This window comes from Penicillium longicatenatum (genome assembly GCF_028827895.1).
Source record: "Penicillium longicatenatum strain IBT 33135 chromosome Unknown contig_4_segment0_segment0, whole genome shotgun sequence".
In the NCBI taxonomy this organism is placed as follows: Eukaryota; Fungi; Ascomycota; class Eurotiomycetes; order Eurotiales; family Aspergillaceae; genus Penicillium; species Penicillium longicatenatum.
This window is the reverse complement of record NW_026643122.1, coordinates 3,188,959-3,210,767: the sequence shown is the minus strand read 5'-3', so window position 1 is coordinate 3,210,767 and position 21,809 is coordinate 3,188,959. Positions and strand designations below refer to the sequence as shown.

Genomic DNA, 21,809 nt, shown 5'->3' with positions numbered 1-21,809 from the left:
ACCATCTTCTACAAATCACCGGCTTATCAGCCAATCAAGCACATGATAAATCCAAGGTCGACAGTGAAATCACTCACTGGTGGACGCCCGACCTGGAGGAATATTAATATCAAACGCCTCCTCAGCTGAAGCGTCCCTCCCCACAACGCAGCGGGTCCGCTCCAACAACGCCAAATCCACACTGCGATGCTGCTCCCCAAGATGCGCCATGAATTCATCCAACGAATTCAGCGTTGGCGCAACTACGTCAAGTTCTGCACAACAGAATATGCACCCAAATGTGCCGTGAACATGCGTCGGGGCCGCAACGCCGGGCCTCGTATACGCAAGATGAGACTTTGCCAAGAATGACCAGCGGTACCGGATCCCCGTCGCCTCGTGGAGGTATATTTTCTGGTCAAAGCGCAAATCGTGTCGCTTGCTACCGGGCGCCAGTGGCATGCCGAAAAAGCAGCGATAGCAACGCCACTTGGACATGAGGAGGTAGTAGCCAATAGGCTCCGAGTAGATTTTAAAGCCGCCGAGGCCGGAGCTGAGTTTCCACGCGCCTTTGCAAAATCCGGAGTAGCCATTCTCTCTGCGTGGCGGCCAGAATTGACCTGTTGATAGAGTGGATGGAAGGACCGTGAGGGCCGTTGAGTGTGTGGTATCATCCGACATCACTGATGGAGCGGCTGGTTGGAACCCGAGGGGGGTCTCGTTCACGATCTCGGACGTTGCTGGGTTTGGATCCTCTGGCTTGGCTGGCTTAGAGGGCACTTCTTCTGTAGGAGAGATCGTCTCGTCCGACATATCAGAATCAGAGTCGGTGCCACAGTCGGACCTCCCATCATTTGTCCACGGGTTCCTCATCAGCTTGCGGGTCATTCTGCGAGTAATTTCTTCTTTCTCGGAACGACTGCGACGTTCCTTACATTTTGAAGTTTGCTGAGGCTGAGGCTTGATGTCTGTGGCTGGTTCTGTGAGTGTCATCTTCGAGTTCGAGCCTTGAGGAACAGGCACACCAGAGCGAGCCAGGTACTCGAGGTCCGCCGTAGATGCTACCGACGACCCGTTTGAGGCGCGACTCCCACTTCCACGCTTCGACCGATGACTCCACAGCGAGCTTATAGCAGTTCCCAACCCAGAAGACTTTCTCTCCCTCTGCGGCGGGCTACACGGTTCCCCTGGTCTTGAAGAACCAAGCATCTCCGTTGGTGACCCAGAGAGCTGCCCAAAAAACCCTGTCGGCGGCGTGACAACAAACCCGTCCGGCCTGCTCGACTCCCTGGTCCACGACAACGAGCGCCCCCGCTCCAACAACTGGATATAATAGCCAATACTGGAGGTTGGATCAACGGTAGCGTACACTGACCCAACACCGATAGGCCACGGTACCGGCGCCGACTGCGCGATCCGCTGGTACAGCTCATGAAGTACAGAGATGGTACAACTCCGACCATAATCCGATGCCGACAAGACAGCCACAACATCCAGACTCACACGTTGGTCCACCGCCCGACTAAGATGCGTCAACAGCATCCCCTGCAGCGTAATCACAATGTCCTTCATCTGCTCTCTAGAAATAGTATCCCCCTCTTCGTACCGTTGTCCGAGTCGCGAGACGTGGGCATTCCAGTGTGCAAGGATCTCATCCTGCCCGCGGGCTAGGGATCGTTCGAGATCATTCGAGGAGACCTCTTCTTTCGGGTGTCGACGGTCCCATTTTTTCTTGATGGCGCGGTAGAGCTCACTGCCATCACGGTAGGCGGAGACGACTAGGATCGTTAGTTTTGTTGGATTGGAGAGGCAGGAACATACTAGCTGCGACACAAGCTACAACGGCAATCACCTCCGCCCCAGACATGATGCGGGGGTGCTAGAAAATGGATAAGCGTGAAAATGGAGCAGTAGAGTAGATTAGCCCGAATACACTCGGGGCTCGATATTGTTGACAGGTGAGTGCGTTTGAGTGAAGCCTTAGCCAAAGATGTAGAAGATGCAAGAGAGCGCCGATAAAACTCGAAAACAAGCTCCAGGATGCCACCACAGATGCTGAGTTGGGCTGGGCAGTGTGCAGTTTGTTATTTCTGAGTGGCTTCAGAGGACCCGGGCGCGCTAGTGCCAGGGTACCTCGTCGTATGTACTCGCCATAGAAACGCTGATTCCAATCAAGACATGCAATGCCAAGAGCGCCAGGCTTGGCTTGACAGTAGGCTTCAATGAATTGGAAAGATGCTAGTTTATAATGGAGCTAACCAACCGAGCGGGGGAGAGGGTGATTGGCAGATGTGTCGAATGTATCGAAGAGGGGGTGAGGCTGAGCATGAGCTGTCCAATACGCGGTGATTGGGCATCAGGCAAATCACCCGAGTGCGAACCAGGATGAATTCAAATAGGGCTAGGTATATATCAGTATTCTAATAGCCATGCTCTTACTGGCAGAGCTTACCCCAGATCTACCACCCCCACTGGGCCCACCCATCGTGACATCATGCATGGATCTTTAGTTGATTAAGGGTCCATAACATCAGATCCATAGTGTCTTCATACTTTGGACACTCTTGCTGGAAAATGTGGACCACGAGCCGTTCGACCCTAGAGTCTTATGTACCATGCACATACAAGATCAAGTATCTATATTCGTAAAATTCCATCAAACTGCAATGTGACCAAGACCTGATCTTGCTGTGTTATTAGATCACATAAAATCAACGAACCAAATGTATGAACCACTGAACCGAGTAAATCGCAACGCCCGCATGCAAATGCAAAATAAGAAGCCTCCAGGATATCAAATGAACAGATCAGAACCCACCACCACGACAAAAGAAACGCATGAAACACGTCAATCCAAAATGAGCTCAGATCAGCAGCATCGGCCCTTCCGTTGAGCCGTCTGCATAACCTGCACCTCCTCGACCTCCCCAACATTAGGCGTCGAGAGCCCCAACCAACTCCTCCTCTTGTCCCCATACCCAAGACGGAAACTGGCATTGCCATCCATACTGCCAGGCGTATAAGGACTATTAACACTAAGTCCAAGACCAGGTGTCGTAGCCGCACTCAATGCAGCGTCAGCATCACGCTTATTCCGCTGCTCAACCAACTTCCGCGTAATAACGCGAAACACCTCCTCAATGCCCTCCCCATCCTTAGCCGAGATCTCATGGCAACAATCCCAGCCAATCTCTTGTCCCCAAAACGCCGAACTGCGTTTACTATCGGGGCTCTGTAGCGCACCCGTCGACATCCCAGCCACACTCCCCGCACTTGTACCCCCTCCCCCGGCATTTGCGCCACCAAAAACACCGGCGCCAAAGCCTAGGCCCATACCCATACTAGCGGTGGGAGGTGGCGTCGATGCACGAGAAGGATAAAGCTGTTCGGCGACGTATGCGATAGTTCTCTCAAACGGGACCCTGCGTTTACTGGGCTCCATAGCGACAACATCGGATTTCGTCCCAACAACATGGATCACCAGAGGATTATCGTCATCGCTTTCGGATCCTAGATTCTTCCTCAACTCACGTAACCAGCCCGCCATCTCTTGGAACGAGTTTTCATCGGTGATGTCATAGCAGAGAAGACACGCGTGAGCGCCACGGTAGTAAAGTCGCGAAATACTACGGAATCTTTCCTGGCCTGCTGTATCCCAGATCTGGAGACGGACGGTCGTATCGGACGTTGTGTCCAAGACGCGTTTTGTCACGAAGGAGGCGCCGACGGTGGATGTTGTTGTGCTTGGGTTGAAGGCGTTGCGGACGTAGCGGTGGACGAGGGATGTTTTTCCGACGCCTGCGATAAGAGATGAGCGTTAGTACTAGCGCGGATTTGGTGGGGTTGGAGACGCATAGTACCTTGTGCGCCTAGGACAACGATCTTAGCCTCGAGGGAGGAGCTCATGGCGCGGGGTTGAGGTGGGGGCGGGTGGTCATGGGCATGGTCTATTGGTGTCTAAATGCGACGAAATGGCGATGGAAATGTAGACGGAGATTTATGGATACTTGGGACGTGTATTTGAATGCGATGAATGAACAAAGGAATGGAAAGTGGTGAGTTCGAGACAAGGCAACCCTGGGAAGCGGGATCAGCCGACCCTGGTCACGTCCCTTACTCGTGTTCATGCAGAGTCAGTTTTTGACTCTAAAGGCGCAAGGCATGACTCACATATGCTTTTATTGGCCCTATATGTTGTTTACTGTAGTCTATATTGGCGCCTATTTACTAATTTGGGTTACTTTTTGCTTACTGGAAAAGGTCAAGTCAAGTCGATCATAATGTCAATCTATATCTTAGTACAAAGCATATACACATGATATCATGAAACCAATGCCCGACCGAAAACCAGCCATGAAACCCAGACATGAACATGAAATCATCAGCCTGCACTTAGAACAGCAAACAATGGGTATAAAAAAGGGGGCTCCAGGTGATCCCGCGAACCTGACCAAAGTAAAAAAGAAAAAAAAACAAATGAAAAATCAAGGCAATAGCCTTGTCATCAGACAACGATATAATATGCACAACCAAAGACCAAAGGCAATGGCGAGGTCAACGCGCAGCGCTGTCGTCCAAAGGACTTTTCAAATTAGGAGAAATGATTATTTCTCGTGGAGAGTAGTAGTGTTGAGGTTCTCCTCGTGGTTCTCAGAGGAAGAGTTGTTGTGGTTGCCCTTCTCAACATCCTCGGGGTGACCAAGGTCACCGAAGCCGTACTCGAGAGCCTTAGCCTCAACCTCCTCATCGGTGAGCTTGGGCAGCTCACGAGCGGCCTTGACGTAGCTGATCTTCTCGCAGTAACCCTTGGCGAAGATGATGTCGATCTCCTCAAGACTGCGACCAGCAGTCTCGGGATAGAAGAAGTACATGACGGGGATGAAGACGGCGTTCCAGGCAGCGAAGAACAGGTAGGTACCCCAACCGATGCTAGCAACCATGACGGGAGTGATCATGACAACAGTGAAGTTGAAGAGCCAGTTAGAGCAGGTGGAGACAGCGTTGGCCTTGGCACGGGTGCGGATGGGCGAGATCTCGGCGGGGTACAACCAGGGCAAGGGCAGCATAGCGGCACCGAAGAAGGCCATGTACAGGAAGAGACCGAAGACGGCACCCTTGGCAGGACCGGTAGTACCAGGAATCAAACAGGCGAAGACGATGATCATGGAAACCATCTGACCGGTCATACCACCGATGAACAGCTTGCGACGACCGATCCTCTCGATGAAGAACCAGGAGAAGGTAGCGAAGATGGCGTAGATAATCATGTTGACACCGGACAGAATGTCGGACATGAAGGTATCCATGTTCAAAGAGCTTTGCATCAGCACTGGGAGGTAGTAGATGACAGCGTTGCAACCAGACAGCTGCTGGGCAATCTGGGAGGAAGAACCGATGAGCATACGACGGAAGTGCTGAGTACGACCACCAGTGAGGAGGTCGCTGTAACCAGCACCCTCGGCAACACCAGCAGCCTCAATAGACTCAATGACAAGCTGCTTCTGGAGCTGGGTCTCCGCATCCTCGATCTCACAGCCGGCAAGGGCAGCGAGAGCATATTCACCCTCATGAACCTTACCGCGGGAGATCAGGTAACGAGGAGAGTCAGGCAAGAACCACATGCCAACGACGATGACAAGACCGAAGACGATTTGAAAGGCGATGGGGAAACGCCAAGTCAGGTCAGGAGGACCGTACGAGGCACCGAAGTCGATCCAGTAAGCGATAGCCGTACCAATGGCGATGATACCACCCTCAATACAGATGAGCAGACCACGGTTGCTGGTGCGGGAGCACTCAGCCTGGTAGGTAGGGATAGTCGAGGTGTTCATGCCGTTGCCGATACCGGTGATGACACGACCGAACATGAATTGCAACAGAGGGATGTGGTCGACGAACGAGGTGACCTGAATCACGACACCGATAATCATGACGGTGGCACCGGCGATAACCATCATACGGCGACCAAGCCAGTCGGCCGTGAAAAGAGCAAACATGGCACCGAACAAACATCCAGCCTCATAGACCGCAGTGATCAGAGCCTGCATGGTACTATCACCCTTGGCGGCAGTGAACACGTCGGTGAACTCGGTGGCATTAATGATACCAGACATGACACCCTGATCATAACCGAAGAGCAAGAAACCCATGGTGGCAATGGTGGATACGGCCAACGACAGTTTCCTGCCGGACATGCCCGCAAAAGAGGGCGCCATATTGAAAGTATGTGTGATTGAAGATTAGATCCACAAGCGAGATAACCCTATATCTTTTAGTCCACGATGGGATCAGAAATCGATCGCTCCCAGTGGATGAATGCACGTGGGATGATATAGAAGGGGGTTGGGAAAAGTGGAGGAAGGCGAGATAAGACTGATCAGAAAAGAAGAAAATTCAACCCCGGGGGGAGGGAAGGGGAAGATATTTGAATGTCACTCCGACCCAACAGCCATACGAAAGTGGCAACGAGAGGCAATCGTGGGGCCTGCATGTTCTCTTCTCCATCCTTTTTTCCCCGTGTCTCTGCCAGTAGGCACTCCGAGCGGAACGCAAAAAAAGAAAAAGAAAAAAAAAAGAAAAAACAAAAAAGGAATAGCAAAATAATGGGTCCCAAGCCGAGTGCGTATCCGATCTAGGATGCCCCACCCTAAACCAATTGCTCTGTCGAATGAGATCCACTGCGGTGGGGCCAAGCTTCCGGATGCATCAATAATGATCGATTAAGCATTTCCGTGGCCTCCACCACTGCGCGGGCGGTAGTTTGCGTCCCTGATGACATCACAGAAAAATCAAAACCAGAAACCAGGCCGAAATTTTATGAGGGTCGAATTGTTCTACCGAGATGTGCTGATTGGTTTTGGCCACGGCCCCAGTGGAGTGGGAGGTGTCGTCGATGTTGGAGGCCCGCAATGACGAGCCATACATATGCAACATGAAGAGATGAATTGTGGTTCGTTGGTGAAAAGTTATTTACAATGCGGTTCCTTTTTACAAGGTAGGAAGGTCATAATAACCATAAGTATCTTTTGGGAGAAAAACAAATGGTGCTGCGTAAGACAGTAAGGAGGTACTAATAACCCTCCTCTACCGTTTTCTTTATCCCTTCGCTACCAACCCGCCAGCCTGGGCCACATCAGACCATCAGAAAGCGAAAAAAATCGGATGTGGTATCATCCGGTCTTCGGACGAGTCCCGACTAGAACGCACGGTCGTGATAGATCTCACCTACGTAGTTATGTCGATGAGGCTGCACTAAGATCCCTGCACTGACGAGATGCATAAATGCATCAATTGGACAACTCTAATAGGCTAAACAGTGGCTTGAGCGGTGTAACGGCTGAGGGGAAAGAGGGGTCCGCCCTCTGTGCACAATGATAGCGACAGGTTGATGATAACAATAAGAGGGGTCGGCGACAGCACTCGGGATCCCGTCACCGTACTTCCCGAACGAGAGCGGACACCGGGAAACAAGTGGAGGAAGATGATGCAAGAATGCGCCGTCCGCATACTAGTGGCTTGCTTCAGCGGATCAGTGGATCCATAGGGACCCACACTGCATCACTCCCTTGAAAAAAAAAACAAAATTGAATTATTGTTGACTACTACTTCCTTGCCTCAGCGCCTAACTCAGTTATTGCTTATCCCCAGGTAATTTAGGTAGCTTAACCGGCGTCTCTCTCCAGGTCTCTCCCCGTGGAGATTCCTGGAGATTACATGGGGGAAGAAAGACCTGGGGGTGAACACAACCCAATTTCTCAGGCTCGGCCCCGAACCTCAGCCAAGAACTTCCAGCCAAGACATCTACTGCATCTGTACCATTCCTCGGTCACAGTCTTTTGGTTTGAAATTTAATTTTTCATCCATTAATATCGAAATCCATTCACGTTGTAAAACTAAATTATTCGGTCGACTGCCGTGAGACTGGCTCGACGAATCAGGCCCCTAATAGTCACATAGCGGAGTCGGAAAAAACAAAGCCCAATGCTCGTTCGGTTTCATTCGTAGGTTGTCCGACCCACGTCATTGTCTCGAAAGGTCGAACCTGCGACCGTGAAAACTCGGCTCCCAACCCAAACGCGTGGGATATTGCCCGTTGGGCAGGGAGCTCCGCTGATGATGTAGCGGTGCCACTTTCCAGCCGTGTCGAATGATTCTGGAAGCAATCCATCATGGCATGGTCCGGCAAACTTAAGATTTTTAAACGAATTGTATTCGGACGAAACGCCCCTACGGATAATCCGTGACTAGCCACCACATAACCACGCGGAGATGCGTTTAACCATACGAGCTAGTCCCATGAACTAGCGAGCGCGACCAGAAGGGGACTACTGTAGGATCTAGGATAGTGGTATTGCGCGTCTCCAATCTGACTGTGCCGAATGATGTTCAGGGGAAACACACGAATCCAGGGCCAATGAGATCGTCCTAATGGACGTTCGGGTGGACGCGTGAAAACTAGGGTGTGGATTGTGCTGAACGATGCAACTGTACTGATATCTACACAGACTAACCTACAGACGCTGCGCTGCATCCTTCAACTATTCGGCCCCAGATTTTCGCTTCGCTACCTGCACATAGAGATGTCAGTTAAAAATACCTTTGCGCCCGTCGAGACTGGGCGAATCCAGAATGACGCGGATGCAACCAAAACCAGATTCGTCTGCCGCGCCCGCTGTGTCGATCCCCAACCAACGTCATTGGAGGTTTTGCGGCTGTCGTGGAGTGGTAGAATCTTGGGAAGGTTTGCCGCGGTTTAACGGGAACTATAATTTTACATCTAAATAGCGTAGGATTTATACCTTGTCTACAGAGGTCACCAGAGATGTAGAGTTCAGAATCAAGCCATGTCGTACACTTATACATCCGCGACACGGAAAGCACTGATGTAGTTCAGGGAAACGCCACAACCGTGTGCAAGTACCATCCTTGGAATTAACCCCGTAAACTAGGGACTGATCACGAGGCCAGGGTTTCTCCAGGCCCTCGGAGCTGGAGAAGCGGAGAGGAGTACGTGGCAGGCGGAGGCGTCGGAAGCCCCGGCATCGATGACAAAAGTCTCCGAATCTTGCATCAGTGGCTAATCCTCCGCAGAGTGAAGGTCACCTTCGATGCCGACCTCTATTTCGCGGTCGGATGTGGTAGCTTTTGAATCAACCTACATTTTCCTCATTTGACGAGGCTGTTTGGCAGACCACGAAGCCAAGCACCAGGGATCTGCAAGTGGCGTCCGTCAGCCAAGAGAAGATTTGCTTCAGGCGGAAACTACTAGGTGATCCCGCGACCGTGGAAACATATGGTACGTGAACTCACAGCATGGCGAGAAACTACAATGAGGCGATATCGAGATCCATGGATGTCAAAATGTAATGAAATTCAATTTGAGCCTTGTGAGGCACAAAATTGGGACCAATCACACTTGAATTCAAATTATTGCAGTGCGATTGGACGAGCTGAAAACTATCTGGCCTAAGGCAGAAAGTCTTATATAATCATTCTTGCCTCAGGCGGTGCATTTCCTCGCTCATCCTTCCGCCAACTGGTGTTCGATAGAAACATTCCACGATCAACAAAGCATGCTCCATGCAAATGCATTCAGTCAATCGGATGCAACCGAATGGCAATGTTTATCAATTATGTAGGAGAACAAAAAAGGAAAACGCTAATCTGACACAGCCTTGAGACAGAATGTATGCAGGATGGTCTCAGTGCATACCTTGGGATTTTCCTTGCAGAGACAAAGCAAGGGATGAGCTAAAATACTTCAATCGATCCTGGGATCACTGTTCGAATTGTGAAGGACGTGTGGAGATATGGAAGGTCGGAAGAAGAAGATTATTTACACGTCTGTAATGCGACCATCGCTACTGGCTAACCTCTCCCGTCCTTACGACGCACGATGAACCCCGGATTAGATAGGCCCGGCCACTCCCTTGGATAATTGTGGACATCATTTTCAGGAGTACTGAGCTATCGTCTTACCCTGATTTTTATCTTTCTATCGCACGAAAGCAACCGAAAACAATGGGTCTTGTCGGGATCACGAGTCGGCCGAGAAGCTCCCCGCAACTTTTGATCCCCGGACTCCATTAACCCGAGGTCCCTTGGGACGACACTTTTTCGCCGTTCCTTTAAATCTACCTTTCCCCAGTGTGAGATCTCCCCTCTACACTACTCACATAATATAACACCATGTCTCAAGATAAACTCACCGGCGCCAAGGTGGCCGAGCACAACTCTAAGGACTCATGTTGGGTCATTGTGCACGGCAAAGCCTACGACGTCACCGAATTCCTGCCAGGTGAGATAACCACCCCCAGAGCGTCAATCACCATCTAATGCCATTCAGAACACCCCGGAGGCTCGAAGATTATTCTCAAGTACGCCGGTAAAGATGCGACCGAGGAATTTGACCCCATTCACCCTCCTGACACCCTGGATAAGTACCTCGATCAATCGAAGCACCTCGGCGAAGTCGACATGAGCACCGTCGAGCAGGAGGAGAAGATCGAGGACCCGGAGGAGACTGATCGTCAACTCCGTATCAAGCAAATGCCTCCCCTCGCCGCTTGCTACAACCTTATGGACTTCGAGGCGGTCGCCCGCCGGGTGATGAAGAAGACAGCGTGGGCATACTACTCTAGCGGAGCGGATGATGAAATCGTACGTACAGCGCTAGATCCAGACCATACCACATTCAGCCACGAGAACCAATTCTAACAATGTTTCTCCCAGACAATGCGCGAGAATCACGCAGCTTTCCACAAAATCTGGTTCCGACCCCGCGTCCTCGTGGATGTCGAGCACATCGACATGTCCACCACAATGCTCGGCCAGAAATGCTCGATTCCCTTCTATGTCACCGCCACCGCTTTGGGCAAACTCGGCCACCCGGAAGGTGAAGTCGTCCTCACAAGAGCAGCAAAGCAGCACGACGTAATCCAGATGATTCCCACGCTAGCCTCCTGCTCGTTCGACGAGATCGTCGACGCAAAGCAAGGAGACCAGGTGCAATGGCTCCAGCTATACGTCAACAAGGATCGTGCGATCACAGAGAAAATCGTCGCGCACGCCGAGAAGCGCGGGTGCAAAGGATTGTTCATCACCGTTGACGCCCCCCAGCTCGGTCGTCGAGAGAAGGACATGCGATCGAAGTTCTCAGATGCTGGCTCTGACGTCCAATCGGGCGATGGAAACGTGGATCGCTCGCAAGGAGCCGCCCGCGCAATCTCAAGCTTCATTGATCCTGCCCTCTCGTGGAAGGATATCCCCTGGTTCCGCTCTATTACCCGTATGCCCATCGTGCTTAAGGGCGTTCAGTGCGTGGAGGATGTTCTCCGTGCTGTTGAAGCCGGCTGTGACGGTGTAGTCCTCTCCAACCACGGAGGTCGTCAACTCGAAACCGCCCGCTCCGGTATCGAAGTCCTTGCAGAGGTTATGCCTGCCCTCCGTGAACGCGGCTGGGAGAAGCGCATCGAGGTCTACGTTGACGGCGGTGTCCGCCGCTCCACTGATATCATCAAGGCCCTTTGTCTCGGCGCCAAGGGTGTCGGCATTGGCCGACCATTCCTGTACGCCATGTCCGCGTACGGACAGGAAGGTGTCGATCGCGCGATGCAGTTACTTAAGGATGAGATGGAGATGAACATGCGGTTGATCGGTGCCCCTACCATTGAGGAGTTGAACCCTAGTTTATTAGATACTCGTGGTTTGATGGGTGGGCACACCGGTGCCATTCCTCTTGATACCTTGGGACTGGGCGCTTACGATCCGCTTGAGGCTCCGCGGTTCAATGAGAAGGCTAAGCTGTAGAAAAATCGGGTCTTTTGGTCCGCGGGTGTTTCAGGTTTGATTTTGGTTGTTTGCTCTATATTGGTAGATACAGTTTTTGATCCATATATACCCATTTCATATATCGGCATTGATGCCATAAACCAAATGAGATGGTAGATAAGTGCATATATATTCATCTTCATACAAATTGATTTGAAGTCTGGTTTCTACAAGATCTGTGTCGATAATTTATTGGAAAAGTGGGCCCAATCCACGCGGGCGTGCAACATTCAATGTTTGAAAATATATATATATCTTTGACGTCGAGAGCGAAACCTGAGCTCCACCAGCTCAACCTATCGCGGATTTACTAGAATTTCCAAGGTCTTGACCTTAGCACCTGAATCAATCATTGGTAGGTACAATTATAGGGCTAATGAGATAAAAATCGAAATTCTTCTGGAGGGCTATAGTAGGTGCTGTCAAGACTCAAGCCCCATGTTTACAAAAGTCCAAGGCTTTCAGACCTTCAGAAGGTTATTTGTGCATCTATTGGAACTACCTTGCTGCCCAGGTGACTAACGGGTGTAGTAAATTTCCACTACATGCTCCGCTTTAGTCACTCCCTTTCTCTCAAGCGACTTTGTATCTTGTAGGTAGTTTAACGAGTGAAAAAGAAGGTAGAATCACTTATTAATTAAGAAACCATTGCGTACATATCGTCAAACTCGGAACCTTGAAATATACTCACTTAGGCATTATGGGGCCCATCGAGGACCTAATGGTTCAGCGACAGGTCAAAGACAATTTTCCCCCTCGCATGTCCAGTATCCAATCGCTTGAACGCCTCTTCATACTGCTCTAGGGGCCATACACTATCCACCATCCCGCGACATTTACCAACCTCAATCAGCTTCGTAATTTCCTCCAAGTGTCTTCTGACAGGTTCCATCACAAAGAACATGTCTTTCACTCCAGTTCCATTGTAGCTGCTGGGGCAAGCCTGCTTCGGTGGCTGAAAGATACTAAGAACCACCCCTCCATCACGAATAGTCCACCAAGCATCCTCGAGAGACTGCTTCCCAATGCAATCAATCACGACATCCACTTTCTTTCCGGGCTGTTCCGCCCATTCACGGAGATTAGTGCGCCGATAGTCAAGCACCTCCTTCGCGCCGAGAGACTGCACAAGAGCGACATTCGCAGCGCCACATGTCCCAATGACCTCCGCACCGAGCAGAGTAGCCAGCTGCGTCACCCACATGCCGACTCCACCAGACGCCGCAGTAACGAGCACCCTCCTGCCTCTCCATGCGTCCTGGGCTGTAGTAAAGTCTGCTTCCGTCTCACCAGCGATGCCTGCATGGATAAACAGAATCTGCCAAGCCGTCTCGGCCGACACTGGGATTGCGGCAGCTTCAACCCAGCTCAATCCTTTGGGTTTGTGGGCTAATTCGTCGGTGACGCCAATACTGAACTCGCACGCATTCCCTGGATGGATGTAGTTTGTCCGCGCGTAAACCACATCGCCAGGTTGGAATGGCGAATCCTCCGGTCCAGAGATAATCGTTCCCGCTACATCGGGACAGGGAATTAAATCACGCGGGCTTGGCGGAGGAAAGTACTTTGGCCAAAGGAGTTCCCCAGCGCATGGCGCGCATGCCTCTACACGGATCAGATGTTCTCCCAGTGATGAATTGATACTCGGTAGGGGAAGTGAGGTGAGTTTGAGATCTGTTGAATTAGCGTTTGGTTGGATGATGCTCAGCATTTTGGTTGGAGTCAACATGATTGGATAGTAATAGAGCGGTAGCTTGTTCGCGCTTCTGTCGATGCCGATAATTAGAGGAGAACACCCTACTTATATACTCGTCATTTGCCCATGACTTCGTGTGGTTTCCCGACTGTATCCCGACCCCGGGTAGCCTATCCATCGGCAACACCTTCATACCCTTGTATTTTCCGGGCTTCGGGGCATTCCTGCGAATCAAGTTCCAGCACGGGCTATAATGGCGCGTGTTATAAAGTTTGTTAGGTCAGAATGGTCTATTGACTTGATAATGATCGCGCACCATCTATCTATCATTGGTGATAGCATGCGTGGAAGGCGTTAGAATTACACGAGAAGTGCATTATCTGTTTAAAATAGTCAAAGTCCACAATGCCGCAGAAAGGATGGTTCTGCGAGGTTTGTAACCGCCCAAGTGCTGGTAATCCGCCATGCAAAACAATTTCGGCGGGTGCTCATCAGCCAAAGCCACATGAAAGCGATACGAGGATGACTGGTTCTTTCCGTCGATTGGCACAAACACAGTCGCCAAGCCCAGCTGAGCCTATTGCTTCTTCCATATTATATCAATCAACAAGCCCAGTGGGAACAGCCCTTGTATATACCGTGAGACCTGCAAGTGCGCGGTTGTTGTTAAGAACTTCGTGTTTGGTTCGGGGTGTCAGCACCCCGCGTCTTGGCTATCCCTTCCCCAGTCTACCTCCGGGTTGACGGAAGGACTTTGCTCCGTGAACATCCACACCTGAAAGGGGGAATTAGTCTTTCCGAAGGGTTTAAAGGACTTAAGGACCAAAGAGTTGGCCCATGCACTGCAGTAAGGGACACGGAGATAATGACTAAGCTCCGGATGACAACGCTGACACGAGCTAGCCTATTTGGGCTTAGTGCATGTGCCTCCATCGGATTTTAGGATTAAGCTCCATTGATCCTTGCATTCTGCAGACTTGCAGGGGTGCACTGTCAGTCTTGACTATTCCTCACAAGGGATACTGTAGATAACGTGGACTTCGAATATGCAGGGCTTTACTCAGTCTCGATCGATGCCAATGGAAGCAACGGGTGCGCTGACATCATAAAATGGTCCACAGAAACTCTACTTCCAGTGTGGGCCTCGTGTTAAGTCCGAGGTATGAGTTCATTCATGGCTACTGACAAATCTTGCGGACAAAACCTACGGACAATATTTGGTTATAAATACGTCAGATATCTGGCCATTGCTATGAGGTTCACCATCAATCATCTACTATCTGGAACTCCTCAATCAATTCTGTGAAAGACAAACCCAACTCTTCATTATGGACAAAATATTCGCACCAGCTCCCGAACCCGCTACCCCTCTGGGCCGGTACCGCATTCTCTCCTCCACAGCGGGTGTCCGTGTCTCCCCACTCCAGCTGGGAGGCATGTCGATTGGTGACGCATGGAACGGATTCATGGGCAGCATGGACAAGGAGCAATCCTTCAAGCTACTCGACGCCTTCGTCGAAGCCGGTGGCAACTTCATCGACACATCCAACAACTACCAAAACGAGCAGTCCGAAGCCTGGATCGGCGAATGGATGGCATTGCGCGGCAACCGTGACCAAATGGTCATCGCAACCAAGTTCACAACAGACTACCGCAGCCATGCCCTGGGCAAAGGCAAAACACCCAACTCGTGTGGAAACCATAAACGCAGCATGTTCCTCAGCGTGCGAGACTCCCTCCGCAAGCTACAAACAGACTTCATTGATATTCTTTACCTACACTGGTGGGACCACACCACCTCCATCGAGGAGGTAATGGATTCCCTCCACATCCTCGTCGAGCAGGGTAAGGTCATGTACCTCGGTATCTCCGACACACCCGCGTGGGTCGTCTCAGCCGCGAATGCCTATGCCCGTGCACATGGCAAGACGCCCTTCTCAATCTACCAGGGTCGGTGGAATGTGATGCGCCGTGACTTCGAGCGCGATATTCTGCCCATGGCTCGCTACTACGGCATGGCTCTCGCGCCGTGGGATGTTCTGGGCAGCGGCCACTTCCAAACGGCGAAGCAGCTTGCCGAGCGTGAGAAGAATGGTGAGGGGCTTCGCAGCATGTTGGGTCAGGGTCAGACAGAGGAAGAGCGTCACATTTCCGAGGCGCTGGCGAAGGTTGCCGCTGAGCATGGTACCGAGTCTGTTACCGCCATTGCATTGGCGTACGTGCTTTGCAAAGCACCGAATGTCTTCCCGCTTGTGGGTGGACGTAAGATTGAGCACTTGAAGGATAATATCCAAGCTCTGTCAATTCGTCTTACCCAGAAGCAGATTGAATTCCTAGAGGCTGCGACGACATTTGATGAAGGTTTCCCTAGTAACTTCATTGGTGTCGACCCTAAGGTCTCTGGCCGCGGCCCCAACTTCCTGATGCAGACGTCGGGCCAATATGACTTTGTGCAGTCCGAGCGGGCTATTGGTTACGAGCCCGAGAAATAAGAAGGGAGGTTTTTTACTATAGGCATTGTGTATACAGCTTGGTCTCCTCTCAATCAATAATTCATTCATTCATCATAATCTCTTGAAATTATAATTCACCAATGGGTCTCAATAACGAAATTTTTCATCCATAGCAGATGAAGCAAAAGAAAAAAGAAAAAAAGAGGAATTAAATGCCTTAATAGCCCATCATATGGCTCTCATACTTACTGATACTGATACTTCGGACATGTTGAATCCACCTTCAATAAGCTCGTCCCCCTTATCTAGATCCAAATAATCTTGCAACGCGCGGAAATCCCGCCAAAGATTCAGCCCATCCTAATAATCTGGCATATACTTGCAAAAAGCACGTTTCCACTTCGCATCCTTTTGCCCAAGATCAATACTGGCACCAGTCAATTCCCACCCAACACCAAACAGGGTAGTATCCAAAACCATCCCAGTCAACAACGCCCATCTAATTACTATTTTCCACCATGATATTCACACTTATAAGGTCTGCATGCGTGAAGGTATGACCGAGGTATTCTGTTCTGCGATGTGTCTTTTTTTCTCATCATTGACCAATTTTATTATTTCTTATTACCACAGTCAAAATGACTAATGGGAATCCAAGCGTCGTCGCTTGCCGTGGAGCTTCAAATAGGTTTACATGGACTACCTCTATGCTACAAAGATCAACAGGAAAGAATATTCAAATTCAAACATAACCAAGAAAATCCATTGTCTATCTAGCCAAAGATAGGACCAGCCTATCCATTGACTCCAGTTCTATCCCAGTTCCAGTCCCAATTCCAAAACAGAAGAAAACATCATTCCACCTAGGCAGCTTAACAAGAGAAAGTTTCCTGCCCTTAGTAGTTAGGAATGCAAACACCAGCGTTCCACTCCGTGGCGCCGACACATTGCCAGCCATCGCAGCAGGGGTCGCCGCCCGAGGTGCAGGCAACGTCATAGTCTTGAAAGATATATATGTTAGCTGAGAAATTCTATACCCTCGAGTTGTCTTAGATACATACTGCCAACGCAGGAGCGCTTCTCAAAGCCGGAGGAGGAGGCAGAGGCAACAGCGGCAACGATAGCAATGGTGAGAGCGATGAACTGCATTTTAATGGATGAGGTGGTTGATCGAAAGATCGGGTGATTGGATTTATTCGTTGGTTGGTGAGTAAATTGATTGTTGGATGATGATTCTCAGTTGTCGAGGAAATTCGACGTATTTATTCACAAACAAAGCCGCCACCAACGCTTGAGATTATCCATATTCGGTCATGCCCATACATGGCGACACCAGATTTGAGATGTTTCATGAAGACAAACGCTTTACTTTTCTTGGGCAAGTTCACCAATCCGCCCGTAAGCTAAATTCTGACACGGCAATGAGTTGCTTGTATCTCGTACCCAGGAGTGAAGACACGAAGGAAGTGTTTTGCCACCCCCCCCCCCCCCCCAGCACTGAGTCGGGGAATTGAACTCACGTTCATCACTCCACAAAAGGCAAGCCGCGTAACTACCACCTCTACATCGATTCGATTGTAGTAAGCGGCAGCGTTGGGGTTGATTTCCCATTTAGGTTATGTTTTATACTGGCCCCACAGTAAGCATAAAACTACATACGGAATAACGTCAAGTGGACAGCGGGGCGGAGTCGGGGCCATTTACCCCGTTCGGCGAGATGGATCTCAAAAGGGGAATCCATCGTGAAAAGACGTTCTCAATATGAATGACAGTAGATTTGGTAAATTTAGACCACTACAATAATCGTATTACGACTTTCAAGGCTCAATGTGAGGTAGTGCCAGATATTCTGAATAGACGGGGCCAGACCATCAGTCCACTTGGCAGGCTAGAATTTTTATCCAGTTGCCTTTTTTACACACGCTTTTGGGCGACGTTCGAAGCCTTTGGAAGCTATCGAGGACGCGTTGATGTATTCTATTTAAATCGAGTCCTTTGATTGCAAGGTCCCATTTGGAACGTTGTGAAGTAACGTTAAATTGGTGATAGATGATGTCAGGAGAGCTAGGAGTGACGGAGAAAAGGATTACATTGAATAGCTTGATTAGGGGAAGGTCATCGTGATTTATGCAATATAGGCCCCTCGTGGTTGTAGTAAATAGAGAAGCATAGATAGGACGCGGGGCTATGAGACGCGGGGGGCTGTGCCAAACAACTGCATTCGGTTTTCATGATTTCACATTCTATCACCTCTCAGCCTTCCTCGCCACTATACAAGATAAACCGGACGCTTGATAGCTTCATTCTATTCTCCTTCCGTCCTGCTTGGAGTATTCGTCCTGCCGCCCTTCCATGAGATACAGCATTATACGGAGCATTCTGTGCCCGAGCATCATTGTTCGGAGTTAATTGCATACTGCAGCTATCTTGAAATGATGCCAAGTCCTAGTTTATGTGATTGGTGCCAGACAACAGTCTTCAATGAGGATTTTCTGGCTATGATGAGATATACAGGCACGAAAGGTGCACCTGAAGTTCAGGGTCCTTTCACGATGGTACATGACATGTGGCATATTATGCTAACTCCACCTGGATTCCAGGGTTCAAGGGGACCTTTCGCCAAAAACCTGAAGTTCTATTGATGATTGCGTCTCGGGGTTGTATCTTCTGTATGCTACTCAACAATGTACGGGATGGACTACTCGCTGGTTTCGAGTTCTCGATCATCGTCGACTCTGCCTGGAAGTGGTCTGAAATTACCGTCGCTGCCGAGACGGAGGAAAATAATGATCGCACTGGCTACTTTAGGGTCTATGAGACAGTCAACCCTACCAAATTGGCATTCCAAGGATCAACCTTTGGTTACTCGCATATCCCAGAACAGGACGCTACTATCCATCCAGAAAATAGCGGCCTTCTGCAACAAGATAGCTCAATATCACAACAACTAGCTAGAGACGGCTGGGCTCTCCGCGCGTTGATTGATGACTGTACGGCTAATCACCCTGAATGCAAGCAGCAGTCCATGCTGCTCCATGTCTCTGGAAAGTCAACTTCAACGACTGTGCGGCTCGTCAAAGTGTCGGAACTTGAGGCTGTCCCAATCCGCTACGTCTGCTTGAGCTACTGTTGGGGCGGATTACAGCCAAACATGACAACTACTAGCCGATTGAATTCATACAGAGCTGGAATCAACACGACAGAAATCCCCCAAACAATCCTTGATGCTATCTGTGTCACCATTAGCATGGGCTACCAGTACATGTGGGTGGATTCGTTCTGCATTGTGCAAGACAGCGGGCCAGACAAAATTACCGAACTGGGTCAGATGGGATCCATCTACTCAGGAGCCGCCTGTACAATCTGCGTCATGTCGGCCAATAGCGCGACCGAAGGCTTCTTGCAACATACTTACCCAGATGACAGTGAGGACCAGTCAATACGCACGTGGCACGCAGGTATATACGAAGTCAGTAGCCAAGAAGCGGATGCTATACTGGAAAGACGCTGCGATTTCTCCTCCCATAACATGCTTGAAAGTCCAATCCTGGAACGAGGCTGGACTTTCCAGGAGGCGCTCCTTAGTCCACGGCTTGTCATGTTCTTTCCTTACGGCCAGCGGCCTGCATTGCGTTGCTCCAAATACACTGTTCAAACTGATGGCGGTAAGCCCGTAGTGCACCCGAAGCCCCTAGTCCCTAGTGATCCTCAAGGAACTAGAGCGAGTGATTGAGAAGGGGGGGGGGGGCTCCTCAAAAGAGATGCATACTACATCAATGAGGCCAAGTTGGAAGAATGGGTCTTGATTGTCGAAAGTTTCTCTCGGAGATCGTTTACATATCAAACAGATACAATGCCTGCAATCATGGTCATTGCGTCAGAGTGGAAGCCCTGTTCAATCAGGGTTGGTACTGGGCTGGTCTTTGGTCCACGACGCTGGCCAAGAGCCTCATGTGGAAACCTAAGAGAGGTTATTATTCTCCACGAGCAGCCTGCGAGCCATACGTTGCACCGTCATGGTCTTGGGCATCCCGCGCCCACCCTGTTGAATACCAAATTCTCGATGAGATCAATCGTGACGAGGGCGCTAACAGCTTCGAGGTGATTTCGTGTGAGGTAATTCCTGTTCACGAAGATTTGCCCAACGGCATGATCAAAGCGGCGCGGTTGACGATCAAATGTCTCACGGCATTCGTTGACGTTGAAACCCCGGAATCAGAGGGCTTTTTCTATGAAGGGCCAAGTTGCCGGAGATCAGTGAAGATAGTATTCGATGACAGCCCTAGGTCTCCAGAAGTTAGAAAAGTCTGGCTGTTATATATTAACGATGAGGAACCGTATAATGACACGCATGCAATTGGGATGTGGTTACTGAGGTTGACAAGACTGATATTGATGGCGCCAAGCTATACAAGCGGGTGGGTTACAATGTTGTCAGGTCCTGTGATGCATTTGACGGCTGCCCAATAGGGACTTTTACAATTATATAGGTGCGCCTCCAGGGCTGGGGCATATCCAGATTGCTAAACACCATTAATTCACACCAGGTTGAATAGACTGCAAATATGCATGGGTAGAATGTGGTGGTCTTTATCACTAAGAGGCATATCTAGTGAAGAAGGGAACGCTCTCAGGCAGTGCAATCCATATATACGGGTCAAGTCAACATATCACCAGATCTAGGTAGGAGATTCTGCCAGCGCGAAGCATATAAAATGGGGGATCAGGAAATTCAATTCAAATGGGTGGTAAGTGCTCCCAAGGTTATTCTTCAATTTGGGCAACATTCGCATACCCAGCCGTAAGGACATAGTAGGGAGGGCCATGCTTCCCCAAAATTTACATATTGAACCCCCGACTTTCCGAATATATACAGTAGCATTACCCCCAGAATTGAATAGGATACTATGTACCTAGCGGAATCGAATACTCTTGATGGAAAGGGAAAGTTTGAACACAAGGCCAGCGAATTAGCTGATTGGTCCTTGTTCTTGTTCATCTCCTCCATAATGTTCTGGGGATCCTTCCATGTCAGAGTCACATACCCGTAGAAAATGAGCAATTGCAAACAAATACACAGAAAATATGGCACTTACTTTGTGTGGCTTCCGCGAGCGACAACGTGCCCATTAGGGTTGGTGAATCCGATTGAAGTGAAAGCTAGAGTTTTGCCAACTGCATATGTTTATTGAGATTCTGGTATAAGATGTTTTCCAATAGGAGAGACAGGGATAGGAGCTACAGTAGAAGGCTAAATCAGCTTGACACCACACAATCCACTTTGTTCATAAGATTAGCACCAAAGATACACTAATACTAATAACGTTAGACCGGACTTTAATGTCAATCCGGTCATGTTTCCATTGTGTATTCTTGTTTACTTTACATGTCCGAAGGTGACTTACCCCACCTCATCAAGCAGCACCTTTGTACTACATCTTACTTTAGTTCAATGACCACCTGGTACCGTATAAAAAACGATGTTATCGAATAGTTATTCCGAGGTGCAAGCAAATACGAGATGGAAAACAATGTCGGGTTCGGTTTGCCAAAGATCCGAGAAGATCTATTGCATCTTTGATGGTATTTTTTACTTCCAAGGTTTGTGTTTCCTCTGAACATGTTGATATCTTGACGATTGTTGCCCAAAAGTTCTTTGCATTCGTCGTCTGACTTTCTTTCCTTTTGTTTGAAATTTTGTAAAGGGCAGTCTGATTGTATACTGTCCTCGAGTCCATTGACTCCACCTATGGAAGACTTTGCCTGACATTTATGTAGTGATCTTATATTATTTGAAGCACGAAACCCGCGTTCTTCAGATTGTATATACAAACCTCGGGAGCGCTTGACCA

At 49.7% G+C, this 21,809-nt stretch overlaps 8 protein-coding genes across 8 annotated transcripts; 3 read left to right on the top strand and 5 right to left on the bottom strand.

Moving 5' to 3' along the window:
• Positions 1-69: 69 nt before the first annotated feature.
• N7484_008021 (uncharacterized protein) lies at positions 70-1,846 on the bottom strand (the record flags this gene model as incomplete). Its single annotated transcript, XM_057118408.1, has 2 exons — positions 70-1,757; positions 1,801-1,846. 2 exons carry the CDS (start codon positions 1,844-1,846, stop codon positions 70-72), a joined length of 1,734 nt encoding a protein of 577 aa, XP_056971443.1.
• A 1,002-nt stretch (positions 1,847-2,848) lies between these two features.
• N7484_008020 (Rab family GTPase) lies at positions 2,849-3,885 on the bottom strand (the record flags this gene model as incomplete). The annotated part of the gene is made up of 2 exons (XM_057118407.1): positions 2,849-3,777; positions 3,840-3,885. The coding sequence occupies 2 exons, from the start codon at positions 3,883-3,885 to the stop codon at positions 2,849-2,851; spliced, it is 975 nt and encodes a 324-aa protein (XP_056971442.1).
• A 698-nt stretch (positions 3,886-4,583) lies between these two features.
• Positions 4,584-6,194, bottom strand: N7484_008019 (putative MFS monosaccharide transporter; the record flags this gene model as incomplete). The annotated part of the gene is made up of 1 exon (XM_057118406.1): positions 4,584-6,194. The coding sequence occupies one exon, from the start codon at positions 6,192-6,194 to the stop codon at positions 4,584-4,586; it is 1,611 nt and encodes a 536-aa protein (XP_056971441.1).
• A 3,973-nt stretch (positions 6,195-10,167) lies between these two features.
• N7484_008018 (L-lactate dehydrogenase (cytochrome)) lies at positions 10,168-11,787 on the top strand (the record flags this gene model as incomplete). The annotated part of the gene is made up of 3 exons (XM_057118405.1): positions 10,168-10,276; positions 10,325-10,638; positions 10,711-11,787. The coding sequence occupies 3 exons, from the start codon at positions 10,168-10,170 to the stop codon at positions 11,785-11,787; spliced, it is 1,500 nt and encodes a 499-aa protein (XP_056971440.1).
• A 739-nt stretch (positions 11,788-12,526) lies between these two features.
• Positions 12,527-13,519, bottom strand: N7484_008017 (NADP-dependent oxidoreductase; the record flags this gene model as incomplete). Its single annotated transcript, XM_057118404.1, has 1 exon — positions 12,527-13,519. The coding sequence occupies one exon, from the start codon at positions 13,517-13,519 to the stop codon at positions 12,527-12,529; it is 993 nt and encodes a 330-aa protein (XP_056971439.1).
• A 1,313-nt stretch (positions 13,520-14,832) lies between these two features.
• N7484_008016 (putative aryl-alcohol dehydrogenase Aad14) lies at positions 14,833-15,996 on the top strand (the record flags this gene model as incomplete). Its single annotated transcript, XM_057118403.1, has 1 exon — positions 14,833-15,996. The coding sequence occupies one exon, from the start codon at positions 14,833-14,835 to the stop codon at positions 15,994-15,996; it is 1,164 nt and encodes a 387-aa protein (XP_056971438.1).
• Positions 15,997-16,853: 857 nt separating this feature from the next.
• N7484_008015 (uncharacterized protein) lies at positions 16,854-17,106 on the bottom strand (the record flags this gene model as incomplete). Its single annotated transcript, XM_057118402.1, has 2 exons — positions 16,854-16,957; positions 17,019-17,106. The coding sequence occupies 2 exons, from the start codon at positions 17,104-17,106 to the stop codon at positions 16,854-16,856; spliced, it is 192 nt and encodes a 63-aa protein (XP_056971437.1).
• Positions 17,107-18,628: 1,522 nt separating this feature from the next.
• Positions 18,629-19,690, top strand: N7484_008014 (HET domain-containing protein; the record flags this gene model as incomplete). Its single annotated transcript, XM_057118401.1, has 1 exon — positions 18,629-19,690. One exon carries the CDS (start codon positions 18,629-18,631, stop codon positions 19,688-19,690), a length of 1,062 nt encoding a protein of 353 aa, XP_056971436.1.
• Positions 19,691-21,809: the final 2,119 nt, after the last annotated feature.